The 18,075-nt window shown below is 44.2% G+C and overlaps 1 protein-coding gene across 6 annotated transcripts in view; it reads right to left on the reverse strand.

Moving 5' to 3' along the window:
• LOC142584701 (BTB/POZ domain-containing protein 6-like) overlaps positions 1-18,075 on the reverse strand; it is a 119,661-nt gene that overhangs the window by 75,617 nt on the left and 25,969 nt on the right. For 2 of the 6 annotated variants that reach the window (XM_075694900.1, XM_075694903.1), the window contains one exon: positions 10,087-10,274. In XM_075694900.1, the coding sequence (XP_075551015.1) occupies positions 10,087-10,186 (100 nt within the window). In that variant the 5' untranslated portion in view covers positions 10,187-10,274. Of the gene's footprint in view, positions 1-10,086; positions 10,371-13,230; positions 13,390-18,075 lie in introns of those variants that run through there. The other 4 variants (XM_075694899.1, XM_075694901.1, XM_075694902.1 and 1 more) reach the window with 3 other exon arrangements.

Consider the following 18,075-nt stretch of genomic DNA (forward strand, 5'->3'; position numbering starts at 1 on the left):
ATTGCTTCACTAGTCTGAACTGATTTACTGTTTCGCTTTAGTGTCCCTTTAAGCATCGATATTTCAATTTACCGCTATGCATGCAAGTGACTTCTAATAAAACTTACTTATTGAAACTGCAGCACCCACTGTGTTAAGACTAATGGATTTCCTAAAGAATCTGGGCACAAATTCTGAAGTTTTGTGAGCACAATTTGAAGCTTGTTTGCCTTGCTGCAATTAACCACAGCGTATTGCTTCCGTGAGTGGGGACCACTGTTGCCTCATTATGGTCAGAGTCGCATGCCGAAGAGCCAATTTTGGCTGCCATTTTCTAGCTTTTGAACAATAAGTGTGTTGCAGAAACTCATTTTTGAAGCAACTTTATTCACTTTGAAGTTGCCAAATTGTCACCAATAGTTTTTTCACATTGCTAGAAAATCCAGCAGTTGCTAAAAGAAAAATTTCTCGCTAAACAGAAATAAATGTTGCTAAGTCTAGCGACAAAATTGCCAAAATGGCAGCACTTCTGCTCACAAACAAACATGTTTGTTACTATTTAGAGACTGAAAGATGTAGATTTTTGCGTTTGTCTTGTTTTCCTCTCCCTATATCTTTCACCCTGTGCAATAAACTTCTTTGGTAACCCAGCAGCTATGTCCCCTGTTTCCTTAATTTGTTTACCCGTTTATGAGCTGTGTGCCATATTGCAGTAAAAGCTTGTTTTAATTCACAACTCGTTAATTTGATGTAGCCGATGCAGTCCATCAAACATATATGTATTGAAAGCAATATGTAATGCATCCCGCTAATTGATACTGATATCCGCACCGACACCCATAATTAAAACTCCACGCCATCGTGGATGGGGAGAGTGCTAGTACGCGGGAGCACGTTGGCGACGCTGACGTCGTCGCGCAGACCACGCAGCTTTGCTCTTTCCATCGGCGGCCCTCTGTTTAGGCCTGAATGGTGAGAGAGACCCAGTTGTGCCTGGCCACATATAGCTAATGCCTCTGTTGCAGGTTGTTTCTCTCCCTCTCAAGACCTTCAAGATAACAACGTAGACGCGGCGCTACGAGTTTCTTTTCCTTTTTTCATGCCACATCTTGGAGGCTATGCTCTTTCTCTACAAACTGTTCTGCCGACAAGCGGCACCAGGTAATGTTTAAAACATGGCGGCCGTGACCCTTGTCAGCACTCGCAGTACCAAAAACATAGCCTTTGAGATTCGTGGCTATTACTCAAAGGAAAGCATTGCTGGGGTACGTGTTTGGACACCGCCTATATGTATAGTGGAATTCGACAGTGTGCAGCCGGTGCAGCTATGAAAGCACAACGGAGACCAACGTTGCAGCAGGTTGTGGTGCGTTTCGTGAGTGCAGCTCTTGTTCCTGCGGTGAGCATCGGCGGCGTAAAGGCGCATTTATAGTTCTGATGTTTTCGGCTCGCGTTGCTTGTGGCCAGTCACGCTACGCCGCTTGCCCTGTGCAAGATGAAATACCATTCCCTCTAGACTTTCAACATGCGTGCTGTCGGCTGCTCTCCTTGGAGCATGCGCAGAACGATCCCTAACCCGCGCGCCGATTTGAACAGCTGTCTGCGACTGGGGGCGAATGGGTGTGCACACCTTTGTTCTCCGTGCGATGCATTGTGCGTCGGCACAGTTGGCGCGGCGAAAGCGTGGATTTAGCAAGAGCCATCACGAGGCTGGGCACATCGGACCTTGTTGGCCGTGTCCGGTTACGTTGGTTGCGCCAGTGCTCAGAACTACAGTTCGAACCCGCAATAACAAAATCGCCGGGGAAAGCAAAAAATTTCACTTTTGCGGGAATTTTGTTAGTGCGAGAATGAGGCAGAAAAGACAGGGAAGGGAATTGGCTGGCAACAAAAAATTTTAACAAAGGAAGGAGAAAAAAATCAATTTACTGCCAAAAGTCAGTCAGCTTACTTTGCCGAGCCTTGCCTTGCAGCAATTTTACTGCTCTCGATTCGCACTGAAAAAAGTGGTCCATTGCCACGACGTTATCATGCTCACCAAAAAACGAACGAATTACGTCGAAGGCATTCAACACATCCCGCGGGTTCGCCGTCTTCTCATGATTATGTACCCGGTAGTCGGCGGCGGCGGCACTTTGGCAAACGCTACTTATGATGACCTCATAGGTCATCTCTTCACGCATGACAACACCTTCATCCGCACGAACGAACTCATTGATGCTGAGGCCATCCGGAACACCATTTGTCATGGCAGAAAGTTCACCCATGCCTGGGCCAGCGATGGCGGCACTGCGCTGTCAGCACTGTCATTGAGTGCGCCTTCAGGCGAATCTCCTTGCGATGCCACTGGATCAGTGCATGACGCTTGCCGAGTGGCAATGAAGCCGGCGTGTTTAAAACAATTATCTATCACGGCTGGCGACGTCGCAACCCATGCGGCGGCCACCATCTCAAGCGCCATGAACATGTCCACTATGGCGGGACGCTTCAACTGGAGGTTCAGCAGCAGACACTGAATCAGCCTCTCCCTGTAGGCGCACTTGATGCTATGAATGACGCCTTGATCGAGCGGCTGCAGCACGGAAACGCAGTTTGGAGGGAAAAAAAAAACAATCGCACGTTTCCAAGCTCCACGTCGTCAACATGATGGGCACTGCAATTGTCCAAAAAAAGGCAGACTGACCTGCCTGCCTTCCACATGTCTATATCTAAGGCCTCAAGCCAGCTGCCAAATATGGCCCCGGTCATCCATGCCTTCAGGTTCGCGGTGTATTGTACAGGCAGCTGACGATTTCCCATGAAGCAGCGTGGCTTCTTGCTTCTGCCGATTACAAGCAGTGGCCGTTTATCTGTGCCATCTATGCTAGTGCACAACAAAATTGTTACACGCTGCTTGCTGCGTTTTCCCCCGCGTCATTTCTGGCCTTTTAAGTCCAGGGTTTTTAATAGCAGCATCTCGTAGAATAAGGCCGTTTCACCAGCGTTATACGTAAATCTCCAAGGGCCTGCACTGGTCCAATACTTCTTTTTGTTCGTTAGCAGCCATGGCGACGTTGTCACAGGGTCGGCGGCTGCTGCCTCCCCGGAAATGACCTTGGCCACTATGTCGCGACAGGCTTTGAAACAGCTGAACCAGCCAGGGCTAGCCTTATGTGCCTGAGAACGCACGCGAAGTCCAGCGCTTTCCGCTGAAGCACTCTGCCAAACAACGGCCCTTTGTTGGCACGCCGTTCACAAAACCATGCGAACACCACCTTGTTTACGTCTGGAAATGCCGCAGCGCTCACCGTTTCGTTTTTCGCACTCACACCATTTTCGAGCGTGCCGAGAATGGAGGCCTTGTTTTTCAGAATCGTAGATATCGAACTGCAAGCAATTCCAAATTCTTCGGTGATATTTATTTTCTTCCTGCCCTTTTTAGCTTGGGCAATAATTGCAGCCTTATCCTGCAATGTCATAAATTTCCTCTTTTTGGCTGGAGGCGGCATCTTAGCAGGCTGGCAAAGCAAATGGTCCGATTGGCACGTAGACACACAGTTGATGCACTCTAGCACCGACGACACTGAGCACACGACCATGTGCGACGGTACACAAAGCCCACTGATAAAGCGTCATCCGGGTTATCCCAGCCTTCACGTGTAGTAGATGTCGAATTGGCTGCCACGCACCCAGAAGTTTCGCTCCGCATTTAACACACGCTGTGATGGCACACAGGATTAAATAAAATGTGCTCACTGCGAGGTCGCCTACGGTTCTTGTCTTTTTTTAATTTGTATAATTTAAATACTAATAATTGCATTTTTGGCCCAAACACTGCGCAGTCGCCCGTTGCGAAGGGGATGGGCGAACGACCACCATCTTCATCACTGTCACCTGTCACAAGGTGTCGCGAGGCTCTTTTTCTATTGTAAACAATAATGACAGCGGCCATAGAAATGTGCTGTGGCAGTAGTTCATGCAATTTAAGCACAGAACGAATGCATTTGAGCAGTTTCCGGACCCAATTCGTGTTATGTGAGTAGATTATTTGCGGACTGTCATTTCAGAAAATTTCGATAATGAGAGAGTGCTGTACAAAAAAGTTTTGTTGTCGAGAGATAGGAAATGCATTGACTCTTATGGGTGTTCACCGGGGATCCGAAAATATTTCGTTGTGGCGAGAATTTCGTTGCCTCGGGATTTCATTACCGCGGGTTTCGACTGTATAGATGTTGTTCTTTCCAACGTTACATAGCGCGTGCACTCTCTAATGCTACGTTCAACTACATACGCACCTTAACTAAGTGATATTGTTCTCAGACTTTCGTTAGTTCAAATATTGCATAATTCTAACTTTTGTAGTATCCCCGCGGAATTCGAATTGACGAGCTTTCACCGTATATTATCTAGTCTTGTAAATTAACTATCGTGAGACTGTATAAGGCACACCTGTGCATTAATGCCTATTATTCAGCCATGCTTTTGCTATATGGATAGTTCTGCCTTCCTATGCCTTTTCTTTTTAATTGCAGCTTGAACAGCAAACAACATACTAGGTGTCTCTATGAAGACTAACCTCCTTATTCAGAAATGCAACTTAACATGAAGCTCATGCTTGACTTGATATAAATGACGCCTGGTGCGAACACGCCGAAGACACTCATTGCGTTTCTTTTGGTGCGTTGACGACAGGCGTCACTTAAGTCAAGCCAAGCATGGGCTTCAAATTAAGATGCATTTCTGAATATGGGGGTAAGTCACATTAAAAAAAGAAAAGCCATTTCGAAATAAAAGGACAGATGCTTCGGATACATGCCATCAGTGGCGGCGGCTGTGGTGTGATGGGTGATATGTGGTAATTATTTGTTAATTAATAGAAAATCATTAACTTAAGCTTTTAATTTCAGCCGACTCACCACACTTGGGAAATAGAAGTGAGTCTTCTGTACAAGGAATATAAAAACTTTTGGATTTGAGAAAATGCAATTACCCGCTGAACTGCAGCACGACGAATTTTAGCTTCCAGAGCACACAACACCAAAACCCAAAGCTTGCGCACAGCCCTCGAGGTGGACAGCCAGCGCCCCGTGCCGAGTGCCAGGCGCTCAGTGATGCAAGCTAAACTGCACTGAGCCCCTGCATCTGAAAACGACTAGCTGCTTCATCACTTTAAGCAGCCTGCTTTCACGTGTATGCCTTTGCCCCATGTGTCCATTGCACTGCAGCAATACTGTAATGGAACACCAGTTTTCTGCTGCTTACTGTGATTCTACTGGTGACAATGTGTGCCAACTTCACCTACCTCCCGAACATCTGCGGGTTGTTCTGTGCTTATTGTTGCTGCTGGAATTTGCAAGGTTCCCTCCTATGGGGGAGCACTTTAAATAAAAACACTAAACCAGTTTATACAGATAAAGCCTTCTTTCAAGACTATATATTCATTGACGTCGCAGTGAAAAGGGCGATTAAGGTGCAACAATCTACGTTCTGAATTTCACGCAGAAACTCAAGTGCCTGTATGTCACTGTGATGCCACAGATTTCCAAGTATATATATATATATATTTTTTTTTTGTATTTTGGCCATCGTGGGGCAGAAAGTTTCTCGAAACCGAATAAGTGCAGCCTACTGTTCTTCCGATTACGTTGTGTGTCCACCTTTGCTGATGAAGAATTAACTCCAGCAGACTGGGGTCAAAAATCCATGGTGCCATGGCCAGCTGGTGCGGGAACACCAAGGCCTCGTCACCGTCCATCTTTCTGCTTTGCGTCTTTTCTGGCTTCGTCATGGTGAGAGCAGCCTATTTGCTATCGCACTAGGGTAATTTGCTAACACAGCTCAAATAACTTTTCTCCTTAGCGCCCCATTTACAAGCAAAGCACTCAGAAGGCAGCAAGTTAAACCTCCAAATCCAGGGCAATAATATAGCAGCAGAAGTGCAGACTTGTTCGATTAGACTGGGCTCCCTCCCCACAAAATCCCAAACACCAACACAACCAATAAAAAAATGAAAAGAAAAATTACTCCTCTTTTATTTATGGCCATAGTACATTCTTACATTCTTAAGGAAAAATTTACTAGAGTGATATACGTTACGGGGATGTTGGGAGTATAGAAAGACTGTATTTACAATGTATACACAAGCAGAGCCAGTGTAGTTAAAAATGGCTAACCAGTTACAACACGCAGAAGCCAGCGTCTCACGATCTTTTTCTTCCTTCCTCTTCTTTTATCCTCACGTAACAATATTGTTTAGAATAGCAATCATTTGTAACTTTCTCACTGACCTATCCACAGTTGACACTCCAGCGCATCAAGGATGGTACTATGGGCTTTGCACCTAACACTTAAATCAGCATTTTAAGGAATTAAACTAAGCCTAGCAAATATGGCATATTGGGCTTCATGGAGATCAGAAGCGTTAGCGCAGAGGATTTTATCTAAATACGTGAGAATTAAGAAATCATTTTTTTCGGCAACCACAGCACTGAATTTGATGAGGTTTGTTTCATTTCAAATGAAAAGTTAAAATCTAGTGGCTGAAGGAAGCAGAGTTTTTAGTTGGGCTTTTATAAAATTGTAGAAAATGTAAAACAAAGTTATTAAGGTGACCACTCGGCAACCTGGTAATAAAAACGGATGTCACAATTTTGCAACGTGCACCTATTAAGAAATTTATAGCAGGTGAAATGATGCCCGACATCTACACTACTCTCATATATACCCGAAATTCGTGAGCAAGGCTTTTGCAGGACCCTTGTAAGGGTTAAGAATTTTATGTAACAATTACATCTACCACACTTGTATATTCAGATGTTCAAACAGATGCAGATTAGAGAACTGCAATATTCATTTCATTCTTTACTTCTTTTTTGCAGAGGTACGGATTTGTAAACCTACTGCTTCACTTTTTTTACCTCTAGGCCCTAAATGAAATTTCTGCTTTCTATTGTCATTAGAATTTAACGTTCTCTCAATTGCAAAACATTTTATACAAATCTGTCTAGCAGTTTATCTCGTCAAACTCTGCTATAATCCACAGTGGGGATTGCACTATTGATTAAAAAAAACATTCCTGTGCTTTACATGTACTTGAACAGGAAGCATTGGAGCTGTTCTCAAGCTATATTAGGCGACAAAATTGATGTTAATAGCATGTGACTCTAGGCACCTGACAAGATCATCATCATCATCATCATCATCATCATCATTCTAGTTACGCCCACTGCAGGGCAAAGGCCTCTCCCATACTTCTCCAACTACCCCGGCCATGTACTAATTGTGGCCATGTTGTCCCTGCAAATGTCTTAATGTCATCCGCCCACCTAACTTTCTGCCGCCCCCTGCTACGCATCCCTTCCCTTGGAATCCAGTCCGTAACCCTTAGTGACCATCGGTTATCTTCCCTCCTCATTATATGTCCGGCCCATGCCCATTTCTTTTTCTTGATTTCAACTAAGATCTCGTTTACCCGCGTTTGTTGCCTCACCCAATCTGCTCTTTTCTTATCCCTTAACGTTACACCCATCATTCTTCTTTCCATAGCTCGTTGCATCGTCCTCAATTTCAGCAGAACCCTTTTCGTAAGCCTCCAGGTTTCTGCCCCATATGTGAGTACTGGTAACACACAGCTGTTATACACTTTCCTTTTGAGGGATAGTGGCAACCTGCTGTTCATGATTTGAGAATGCCTGCCAAACGCACCCCAGCTCATTCTTATTCTTCTGGTTATTTCAGTCTCATGATCCGGATCCGTGGTCACTACCTGCCCTAAGTAGATGTATTCCCTTATCACTTCCAGTGCTTCGCTACCTATCGTAAACTGCTGTTCTCTTCCGAGACTGTTAAACAATACTTTAGTTTTCTGCAGATTAATTTTCAGACCCACCCTTCTGCTTTGCCTCTCCAGTGAGCATGCATTGCAATTGGTCTCCTGAGTTACTAAGCAAGGCAATATCATCAGCGAATCGCAAGTTGCTAAGGTATTCTCCATCAACTTTTATCCCCAATTCTTCCCACTCCAGGCCTCTGAATACCTCCTGTAAACATGCTGTGAATAGCATTGGAGATATCGTATCTCCCTGTCTGACGCCTTTCTTTATAGGGATTTTGTTGCTTTCTTTGTGGAGGACTACGGTGGCTGTGGAGCCGCTATAGATGTCTTCCAGTATCTTTACATATGGCTCATCTACACCCTGATTCCGTAATGCCTCCATGACTGCTGAGGTTTCGACTGAATCAAACGCTTTCTCGTAATCAATGAAAGCTATACATAAGGGTTGGTTATATTCTGCACATTTCTCTATCACTTGATTGATAGTATGAATATGGTCTATTGTTGAGTAGCCTTTACGGAATCCTGCCTGGTCCTTTGGTTGACAGAAGTCTAAGGTGTTCCTGATTCTATTTGCGATTACCTTAGAAAATACTTTGTAGGCAACGGACAGTAAGCTGATTGGTCTATAATTTTTCAAGTCTTTGGCGTCCCCTTTCTTATGGATTAGGATTATGTTAGCGTTCTTCCAAGATTCCGGTACGCTCGAGTTTATGAGGCATTGCGTATACAGGGTGGCCAGTTTCTCTAGAACAATCTGACCACCATCCTTCAACAAATCTGCTGTTACCTGATCCTCCCCAGCTGCCTTCCCCCTTTGCATAGCTCCTAAGGCTTTCTTTACTTCTTCTGGCGTTACCTGTGGGATTTCGAATTCCTCTAGGCTATTCTCTCTTCCACTATCGTCGTGGGTGCCACTGGTACTGTATAAATCTCTATAGAACTCCTCAGCCACTTGAACTATCTCATCCATATTAGTAACGATATTGCCGGCTTTGTCTCTTAACGCACACATCTGATTCTTGCCTATTCCTAGTTTCTTCTTCACTGTTTTTAGGCTTCCTCCGTTCCTGAGAGCCTGTTCAATTCTATCCATATTATAGTTCCTGATGTCCGCTGTCTTACGCTTGTTGATTAACTTAGAAAGTTCTGCCAGTTCTATTCTAGCTGTAGGGTTAGAGGCTTTCATACATTGGCGTTTCTTGATCAGATCTTTCGTCTCCAGCGATAGCTTACTGGTTTCCTGTCTAACGGCGTTACCACCGACTTCTATTGCGCACTCCTTAATGATGCCCATGAGATAGTCGTTCATTGCTTCAACACTAAGGTCCTCTTCCTGAGTTAAAGCCGAATACCTGTTCTGTAGCTTGATCCGGAATTCCTCTAATTTCCCTCTTACCACTAACTCATTGATTGGCTTCTTGTGTACCAGTTTCTTCTGTTCCCTCCTCAAGTCTAGGCTAATTCGAGTTCTTACCATCCTATGGTCACTGCAGCGTACCTTGCCGAGCACGTCTACATCTTGTATGATGCCAGGGTTCGCGCAGAGTATGAAGTCGATTTCATTTCTAGTCCCACCATTCGGGCTCCTCCACGTCCACTTTCGGCTAACCCGCTTGCGGAAAAAGGTGTTCATTATCCGCATATTATTCTGTCCTGCAAACTCTACTAATAATTCTCCTCTGCTATTCCTAGAGCCTATGCCATATTCCCCCACTGACTTGTCTCCAGCCTGCTTCTTGCCTACCCTGGCATTGAAGTCGCCCATCAGTATAGTGTATTTTGTTTTGACTTTACCCATCGCCGATTCCACGTCTTCATAAAAGCTTTCGACTTCCTGGTCATCATGACTGCATGTAGGGGCATAGACTTGTACCACCTTCAATTTGTACCTCTTATTAAGTTTCACAACAAGACCTGCCACCCTCTCGTTAATGCTATAGAATTCCTGTATGTTACCAGCTATTTCCTTATTAATCAGGAATGCGACTCCTAGTTCTCGTCTCTCTGCTAAGCCCCGGTAACACAGTACATGCCCGCTTTTTAGCATTGTATATGCTTCTTTTGTCCTCCTAACCTCGCTGAGCCCTATTATATCCCATTTACTGCCCTCTCATTCCTCCAATAACACTGCTAGACTCGGCTCACTAGATAGCGTTGTAACGTTAAACGTTGCCAGGTTCAGATTCCAATGGCGGCCTGTCCGGACAAGATGCAGTACTACAAGATGCAACAAGATGCAGTACTACAAATGCTGCACGCAATAAATTTATGCTTGAATCTGGAGGTCTTACCTGTTGGCGCAAACTGAAAGCCTGTGGTGGTCCCCTGCGAGTTCAGCACAGGAGGAGCCCTCGAGAGGAACGAAGCAAACGCTGGCGCTGGCTGCGACATTTTACAAGCGTGTCGCAAGGATGGCCGAGATGCAACTTTTACATGCAATGCCACGGCTGAAGTTGCCCTCAGAGGCTGTTTTGTGGCTCTGCAAGGAGCGGGACAAAGGGTGCCAAGGGAAGGGAAGCGCTGTCAAGGACGGCAGAGCCCTAGTATAGACCAGGATACAAATCAAGATATTTTCCTGAAAAAAAAAAAAGAAAAGCAAGCTTAAGTCACCCCTCAACTTTTACAGAGCAGTTTGTTCTAGAGAAAGAAGATGGCGCTTTCGGCGGGGCGCTGCATATTGCCTCAGTGAAAGCGCACAAATACAAAACTATTTCCATTTCTGTCCTGCTTCTGTACGATCATCATCATCAGCCCATTTTATGACCACTGCAGGATGAAGGCCTCTCCCTGCGGTCTGCAATTACCCCTGTCCTGTGCCAACAGATTCCAACTAGCACCAGCAAATTTCCTAATTTCGTCGCACCCCCTAGTCTTCCGCCATTCTATACTGTGCTTCCTTTCTTTGAGTACCTATTCTGTCACCCTAATGGTCCAACGGTTATCTAATCTGCGCATAACATGACCTGCCTAGCGCCATTTTTTTCTCTTAATGTATATTATAATATCGTCTATACCCATTTGCTCTCTGATCCAAACCTCTCTCTTCCTGTCTCTTAAAGTTATGCCTAGCATTCTTCATTCCATCACTCTTTGCGACGTCCTTAACTTGTTCTCAAGCTTCTTTGTCAGTCTCCAAGTCTCTGCCCCATATGTCAGCACCAGTAAAATGCACTGATTGTATAACTTCCTTTTCAATGATAACGGTAAGCTTCCAGTCAGGAGCTCACGATGTCTGCCGTATGCGATCCAAACCATTTTTATTCGTCTGTGAATTTCCTTCTCATGGTCAGGGTTCCCTGTGATTAGTTGACCTAGGTAAACATACCCCTTCACAGACTTTAGAGGCTGACTTGCGATCCTGAACTCTTGTTCCCTTGCCCGGTTATTTATCATTATCTTTGTCTTCTGCATATTAATCTTCCAATACCACCCTTACACTCTCTCTGTTAAGGTCCTCAATCATTTGTTGTAACTCGTCCACAGTGTTGCTGAATAGAACAATGTCATAGACAAACCAAAGGTTGCCGAGTTATTCGCCATCGATCCTTACTCCTAAACCTCCCCAGGTTAAAAGCTTGAATACTTCTAAGCATGCAGTGAATAGCATTGGAGAGATTGTATCTCCTTTTCTGACCCCTTTCTTTATAGGTATTTTCCTAATTTTTTCGTGTAGAATTAAGGTGGCTGTGGAATCTCTGTAGATATTTTCCAGGGCATTTACGTAAGCTGTCTGTACTTCTTGATTACGCAATGCCTCTATGACTGCTAGTATCTCTACTGAATCAAATGCTTTTTCATAATCTATGAAAGCCATATTGAGAGGTTTATTGTACTCTGAGGATTTCTCGATAACCTGATTAATGACATAGATGTGATCCATTGTAGAGTATCAATCAATCAATCAATCAATCATTTTATTTCCTTAAAAAAGGAGGAGAGCAGGACTAAAAGCTTGGACAGCTTGATGAGGTCCCGACCCCTTGTAAGTTGGCATAACAGCAAGATGACAAGTCATACACAAGAAATGAAAAAAGCATCACAATGTAACAGGTAATACAGAGTGAAACAAGACGGCAAGAAATACTCATAAATAAGAGTGGGGAACAAAATTAGGAGAATAAGAAGGCATGGTCTAGTCTTGCAAATAAATAAGTTGACAAAAACGTTTAATTCGAGAGTTTCGGTTTCTGGAGGGATCAAAATTTTGTCGGTCTAATAGGTTTAACCCTTTGAGGGTCGATGCCGTAAATATACGGCGCCGCGAACAGTTCCGAAAATGGTCGATGCCGTATATTTAGGGTGCCGTCTGTACATTTAAAACGCGTGCTAATTTCCAAACTTGTTCTTGCCTGGCATGCACTGCCACTATGTGGGAATACATGGAATTTTTTTCTCGTGTCTCTCTCTTTCAGTTTTCGTTGTATAGTTCTTTTTTTGCTCCGGCGCGTCTGCTACCGCTCGCGCATTGGCTCCTTCGCGGGCGCACGGCGGTTAGTTTTGGTTTTGTTCCGCACGCGGTTTCGGCTTCTTTCGCTCGCAAAACTGATGGCGCAAGGCACATGTGCGCTGAGTGCAACCAACCGATATGTGTGGAGCCATGCTTCAAGGACTACCACACGTTGAAGAAATATTAGTGCAAGAGGAACATTTGAGACTTGTGAAAAGTTTTCATGTACGCATTCTTCTTGTGTATTTTTCTCGTGTGGACATTGTCGATAACAATGCGCCAATTTTTTAAAAATTCCTATAGCTTTATTTGCAATTTTTTATTGTTTTTCATGAATTAACAGTACATCATGGTGTCTACCAAGTTGACATTTCCAAATTCCCCGAGTTTTCCAGGTTTTCCCTGAGTGTCGTTGCACACTTCCCTGAGTGATGCAGAACTATGTTTTATGTCAAGACTGGCTGAAACCATATCGCCTGATGCTGTCACTCTCTAGTAAGCACACAAAAAAATAAAAAAGCGACTTAATCCAATTTGAATACTAAGGAGTAGTGTTTATGTTATTCAAAAAGAGAATAGAAGCAGGGGTTAGTAAAATGCACAGCAAATAAAGTGTCTTCGAAAAAAATTGCAAATGAAGTCGGACATTCACAAATATGAATAAAAAGGTGATGCACATAGAAGCAAATATATTCGAATATGAGCTATTTCTATCAACTGATAGCAAGCTCATGTGGTATGAGGCCCGAACTCTGTCACCAATTGAGATTCTCTCTCAACTGCTTGTAAGCCAACCTCAACTGTCCTGACATACTCTCAGCCCGCGCACGACGCCTGAGTGTTGTGTTCCACTGCTTTAAAGAGTTTATTTTGGTTTGGATGAGGAACACCTGCATCTCAGCATCAGCCACAATTTAGTTTTTTGAGCTCAAACTTCTTCAAAACGGTGGCAGCAAGCTTCCTTTCCCGTTTATTCCTCAATGCATACATCATTTCTGTTCTTGTCCTCCTTCTGCCAGTCGTTCACCCCAAGGACCATTTGAAGCATCTTGGCCAGTTGCACAGAAGCATCTTGGCCAGTTGCACAGTCCACAACCAATTTTTAGAACTCCCTAGGGGTCGGGAAAACGTTCGAAAAATCGGCCAGCTGGAAAAAAATTAATGCGTGTCATTTACTGCCCTTAGGGGCTCAAACCGCGACAGGTACGTTCGAAAACGCTCTGAAGGCCTGTCGGTACACATATTAGGCATATCGGCGCTCGTACTGCGACACGAAATACAGGGTGCACGCGTGTATAATTAAGGAATGCATACTGTGTTCCGTGCCAATAGCCCCTTCCCACGCTTGTTATGCTTCACTGCAATACTTCTGAGTATGCTTGACCATGTAACATTTCTGTACAGAGGCGAAGCGGACTTTCGGGAACGGGCATTATGCAACGCACCGTGTTTTCCAAGTTCCTAAGCCAATCACGAGGACCACAAATTCGAAGTCCGTGCCATTGCTGACATCAGCTAATTCTTTCAATAAAAAACTCGGCATCCAACGGCAAGAAGCTTCGTAGCGAACGTCGAAGCAGCTAGGCCTAGCGTTGCCGCAGTGGTGGCAAAGGCTGCCAGCGAATCTACGTGCGAGAGTGCCGGTTCGAGGTGGCGAATTAATCAAAACGGCAGCGGTGGTACCTTTGATTATTGCCGTTTCGGACCCGCGGTCATGGCAAAACGTCCGGAAAATAAGACGGCGAAGAGTTCTTGCGTCCGAAATTTCACACGTTCTGATACGTTGTCTCTATGGGTTACGTGGCGGTGCCGCGAAGCCGTCCGAATTATCGAGAATCCGGAAAGTCGGTCGTTGACTGCACACTGGGAACTCCTCCAGCCGACAACAGCGCGGTAAAGACGATTCATTACGATTACTGTCTTGCTCGAGCCAGCATTACCGCGACTTTCAACCCTTTCAATAAAATTGGCGCTAATTTTCCCTGATAGAGGCCCAAATTCCCTGAGTTTTCCCTGACTTTTTCCAGACTACTCAATATCCCCGAGAATTCCCGGTTTTCCCGGTTGGTAGACACCCTGTACATATATGCCAACGCAAAACATTTTTTTCTTACTTTGCGGTCACCCTGGAAAAATTACGATAATTCTTTTTCGAAATAGGTCCCTTTGAAGAATTTAAATGTGCAATAAAAAGAATCGACCCTGGGTGGTCGCATATGGCGAAAAAAAATCGACCCTCAAAGGGTTAAAAGCGAAGGTAATGTATAAGATAAAGATTGCTCATCATAGGAAGTTCTTGGGGTGGGTACGAACCACATTTCTTTATGTCGGGTCTGTCGAATATTTCTATTTTCTCGAAGTTTTGCTAGATGAATTGTATCATCAATGCCAAATTTTACGAAACCTTTGTTGCACAACATCAACCTATAATTGTAAAAACAAAATACAGGAAGAATTTCATATTTAGAAAAAAGTGGTTCTGTGGAGTGCGTATAATGGACATCAGCTATGTAACGCACAACTCTTTTTTGTAGCAAATGTAGTTTGCGCAAGTTTGTTACACCAGTTGTGCCTCACACCATGACGCAGTACTGCATGACAGATACCACCAGAGCATTGTATGCATTATTTTTACCTTGGTCGGGAGAAAGCGACGCAGACGAGCAGTAACACCAATGACAGATGACAATTTAGATTGGAGATGATCAACATGCTCATTCCAGGTAAGGTGCTTTGTAAAACGCACCCCAGGGATATTAACGGAATCCACTATCTCTAACTGCTCACTGCCCAGACACAAATTCACATTAGTTGTCAACAATTTTCCTCTAGGCGCGTACAAGATAACTTTTGTTTTCTCAGATAACTTTAGTTTTCTTTTGTTTTCTGATTTTTAAGCAGTTTATCACGGACCACCGTTCTAAGTCAGACAGCGTCTTATTAGCCTTTATTTCTATATCTGTTTCCACATTGTCTGTAATAAAAACAGTTGTGTCATCGGCATATGAAACGAATGTAGCGTTATCTTTACAGCGTACAATGTCGTTTATATAAATCAAAAATAAAAGTGGGCCCAAAATACTTCCTTGCGGCACACCAGTGATAATTGGCTTCCTTGGTTGTGTAAAGTCCAGTGTTTCCCTTACTCTATTGGAGATATTTTGGTAAATATATTATATAATACTGGGAGTAAGCTAATGGGCCTATAATTTTTCAGTTCTTTGTCGTCTGCCTTTTTGTGGATTCGTGTAAAGTTTGCATTCTTCCAGTTTTCAAGGTCCCTTGCAGTCAATAGACACTTCGTATAGAGAGCTGCCAGTTTTTCTAGCATTATGTCTCCTCCACCATCTTTAATTAAATCGACTGTTATTCCATCTTCTCCGGACGCTTTTCCCTGTTTCATGTCTTGCAAGGCGCTTCCGACCTAATCTCTAGTTATAGGAGGAGTTTCTGTATCCTGTTCACAATTGTTTCGAATAGAGTACTCCCGAGTCCTCTGGGTACTGTACAGGTCAGTATAGAATTCTTCCGCTGCTTTTATTATACCTTCGAGATTGATGATATTACCCTGCTTACATTTCAGTGCATACATCTTGGTTTGTCCTATGCAAAGTTTCCTTCTCACTGATTTCTGGTTGCATCCATTTTTTACAGCTTCTTCAGTCTTTCTCACGTTATAATTTCAATATCACCTATCTTTGCCTCATTGATCAGTTTTGACAGTTCTGCGAATTCTATCCTATCTCTTGAGTTGCACACTTTCATTCTTTGTCATTTCTTTATTAGGTCCTTTGTTACTTGGGAGAGCTTGCCTAGTGGTTGGCTCGAATGAATTGAATTATGGGGTTTTATGTGCCAAAACCACTTTCTGATTATGAGGCACGCTGTAGTGGGGGACTCCGAAAATTTCGACCACCTGGGGTTCTTTAACGTGCACCTAAATCAAAGTACACGGGTGTTTTCGCATTTTGCCCCATATCGAAATGTGGCCACCGTGGCCGGGACTCGATTCCGCGACCTCGTGCTTAGCAGCCCAACAACATAGTCACTAAGCAACCATAGCAGGTACTGGTTGGCTTGGTGCCTTGCCTCCCACTTCAATTGCTGCCTCTGCAGCCAGCCTCATCTCTCTAATCTGAGGCTGCATATTTGTTCGCAAGTACCACCCTGAATTTGTCTGCATTTACCCTTACTACCTCTATGATGACATGTTTTTTTCTTGACCAATTTTACTCTTTCTCTGTTTAAATTGAGGTGAATCCTGGCCCTCACTAACCTGATCAGCAGTTGGAAATGCAACTGGGTTTTCGCCAACGCACTGAGCTCTATTCATGCTGCAAAATGTGGAGCGGTGGAGCGAGGACATGTGCTGTAGATGGCTTAAAGGATAGTGACTGGCATATTAAGGAATGGATAGAATCTGTGTGTCCAAGTTTATGAACCACTGCTACATAAGGGTTGCCAGTGTTGCTGGCTCTTCGCAATGCATGGCTTCAGCCTCGAGCACAAAAAAAATCACTCATCAGCCAGCATTGTATCACTAAGCTCCAAGGAAAGCACTTCAACCCCAGAAGGTCAGCAAGAGCAAGTTACAAATTGACAAAGGGAGTAACGCCACTTCCTGATGATGATGATGATGATGATGATGTGTGGTGTTTTGTGGCGCAAGGGCCAGGTTTGGCCAAAGAGCGCCATGACAAGTGGTAATGTTAATGGTTTATGGAAGATGTGACTTGGCTGTAAAGTGGCCTAAAAATAGTCGCAGTAAAGTGCGTAAAATCTACGTGCTATAAAATTATGGCGATGACTAATGACGAATACTATGAACACTAGAATGCATTGGGAAAATGATGCAATGTACAAAATGTGTGAGATGCTAAAATTTTCTAAGAGCACTACTGCCTCGCCAGAGCCCTTGAACCCAAGGGACGAGAGGCATGCGCTATGTGGAACAACTATCGCAGCGCTATCCTCTATAGAGAGGAGGTGCTACGAACGTATGGACTAATTACATGTAATACAACATCTTTCAGGAAACCTAGGACTGCGCTGGTATCAAAGAGTGGTTCTGGACCAAGTAACATAACAGGATGAAGGGGGATGTGCTGCCGGTATGCTAGGGAAAAATGTTTCCTTCTCTCAGATTCGGCTGCCCGACACTCCAGGAGGACGTGGAGGACGGTCAGCCTCTCCCCGCATCTACCGCAGGTTGGAGGATCATTTTCAGTGAGTAAAAAGTTATGTGTACCAAATGTGTGTCCTATTCTGAGGCGACAGAATAGGACATCTGTTCGCCGTGACTTTGTTACGGAGGGCCAAGAACCTAACTGTGGCTTTATCACGTGCAGTTTGTTATTTACTTCTGCGTCCCACTTACGTTGCCAGTGGTTTCGCAGTTTCCTTCTTAAAAAAGGCTTCAGGTCTGTGACAGGGACCGAAGCAGTAGGATTAACTGTATGCAATGAAATTGATGTGGCCATCTGGTCTGCTAGAACATTACCCTCGATGCCCCTATGTCCAGGCACCCAGCATATAATGACATGCTGGTTAGACATATATGCTCCACAGAGAATGGAATAGAGCTCAGTAATTACGGGGTTTCTGTGTTTACAGTGTGACTTCAAGGCTTTTACGACGCTTAGGGAGTCTGTAAATAAAATTGTTTTTTGAATATTTTATTTTCTGATATGTTTCACAGCCGACAATAGTGCATGGGCCTCAGTCGTAAATATGCTTGTTTCAGGGTGCAGTACACCGGATTCCGAGAAGGATGGGCCAATGGCTGCGTAGGACACCCCGGCATGCGACTTAGAAGCGTCTGTGTAAAACTCTG

Source organism: Dermacentor variabilis, chromosome 6 (assembly GCF_050947875.1).
Source record: "Dermacentor variabilis isolate Ectoservices chromosome 6, ASM5094787v1, whole genome shotgun sequence".
Classification (NCBI taxonomy): Eukaryota; Metazoa; Arthropoda; class Arachnida; order Ixodida; family Ixodidae; genus Dermacentor; species Dermacentor variabilis.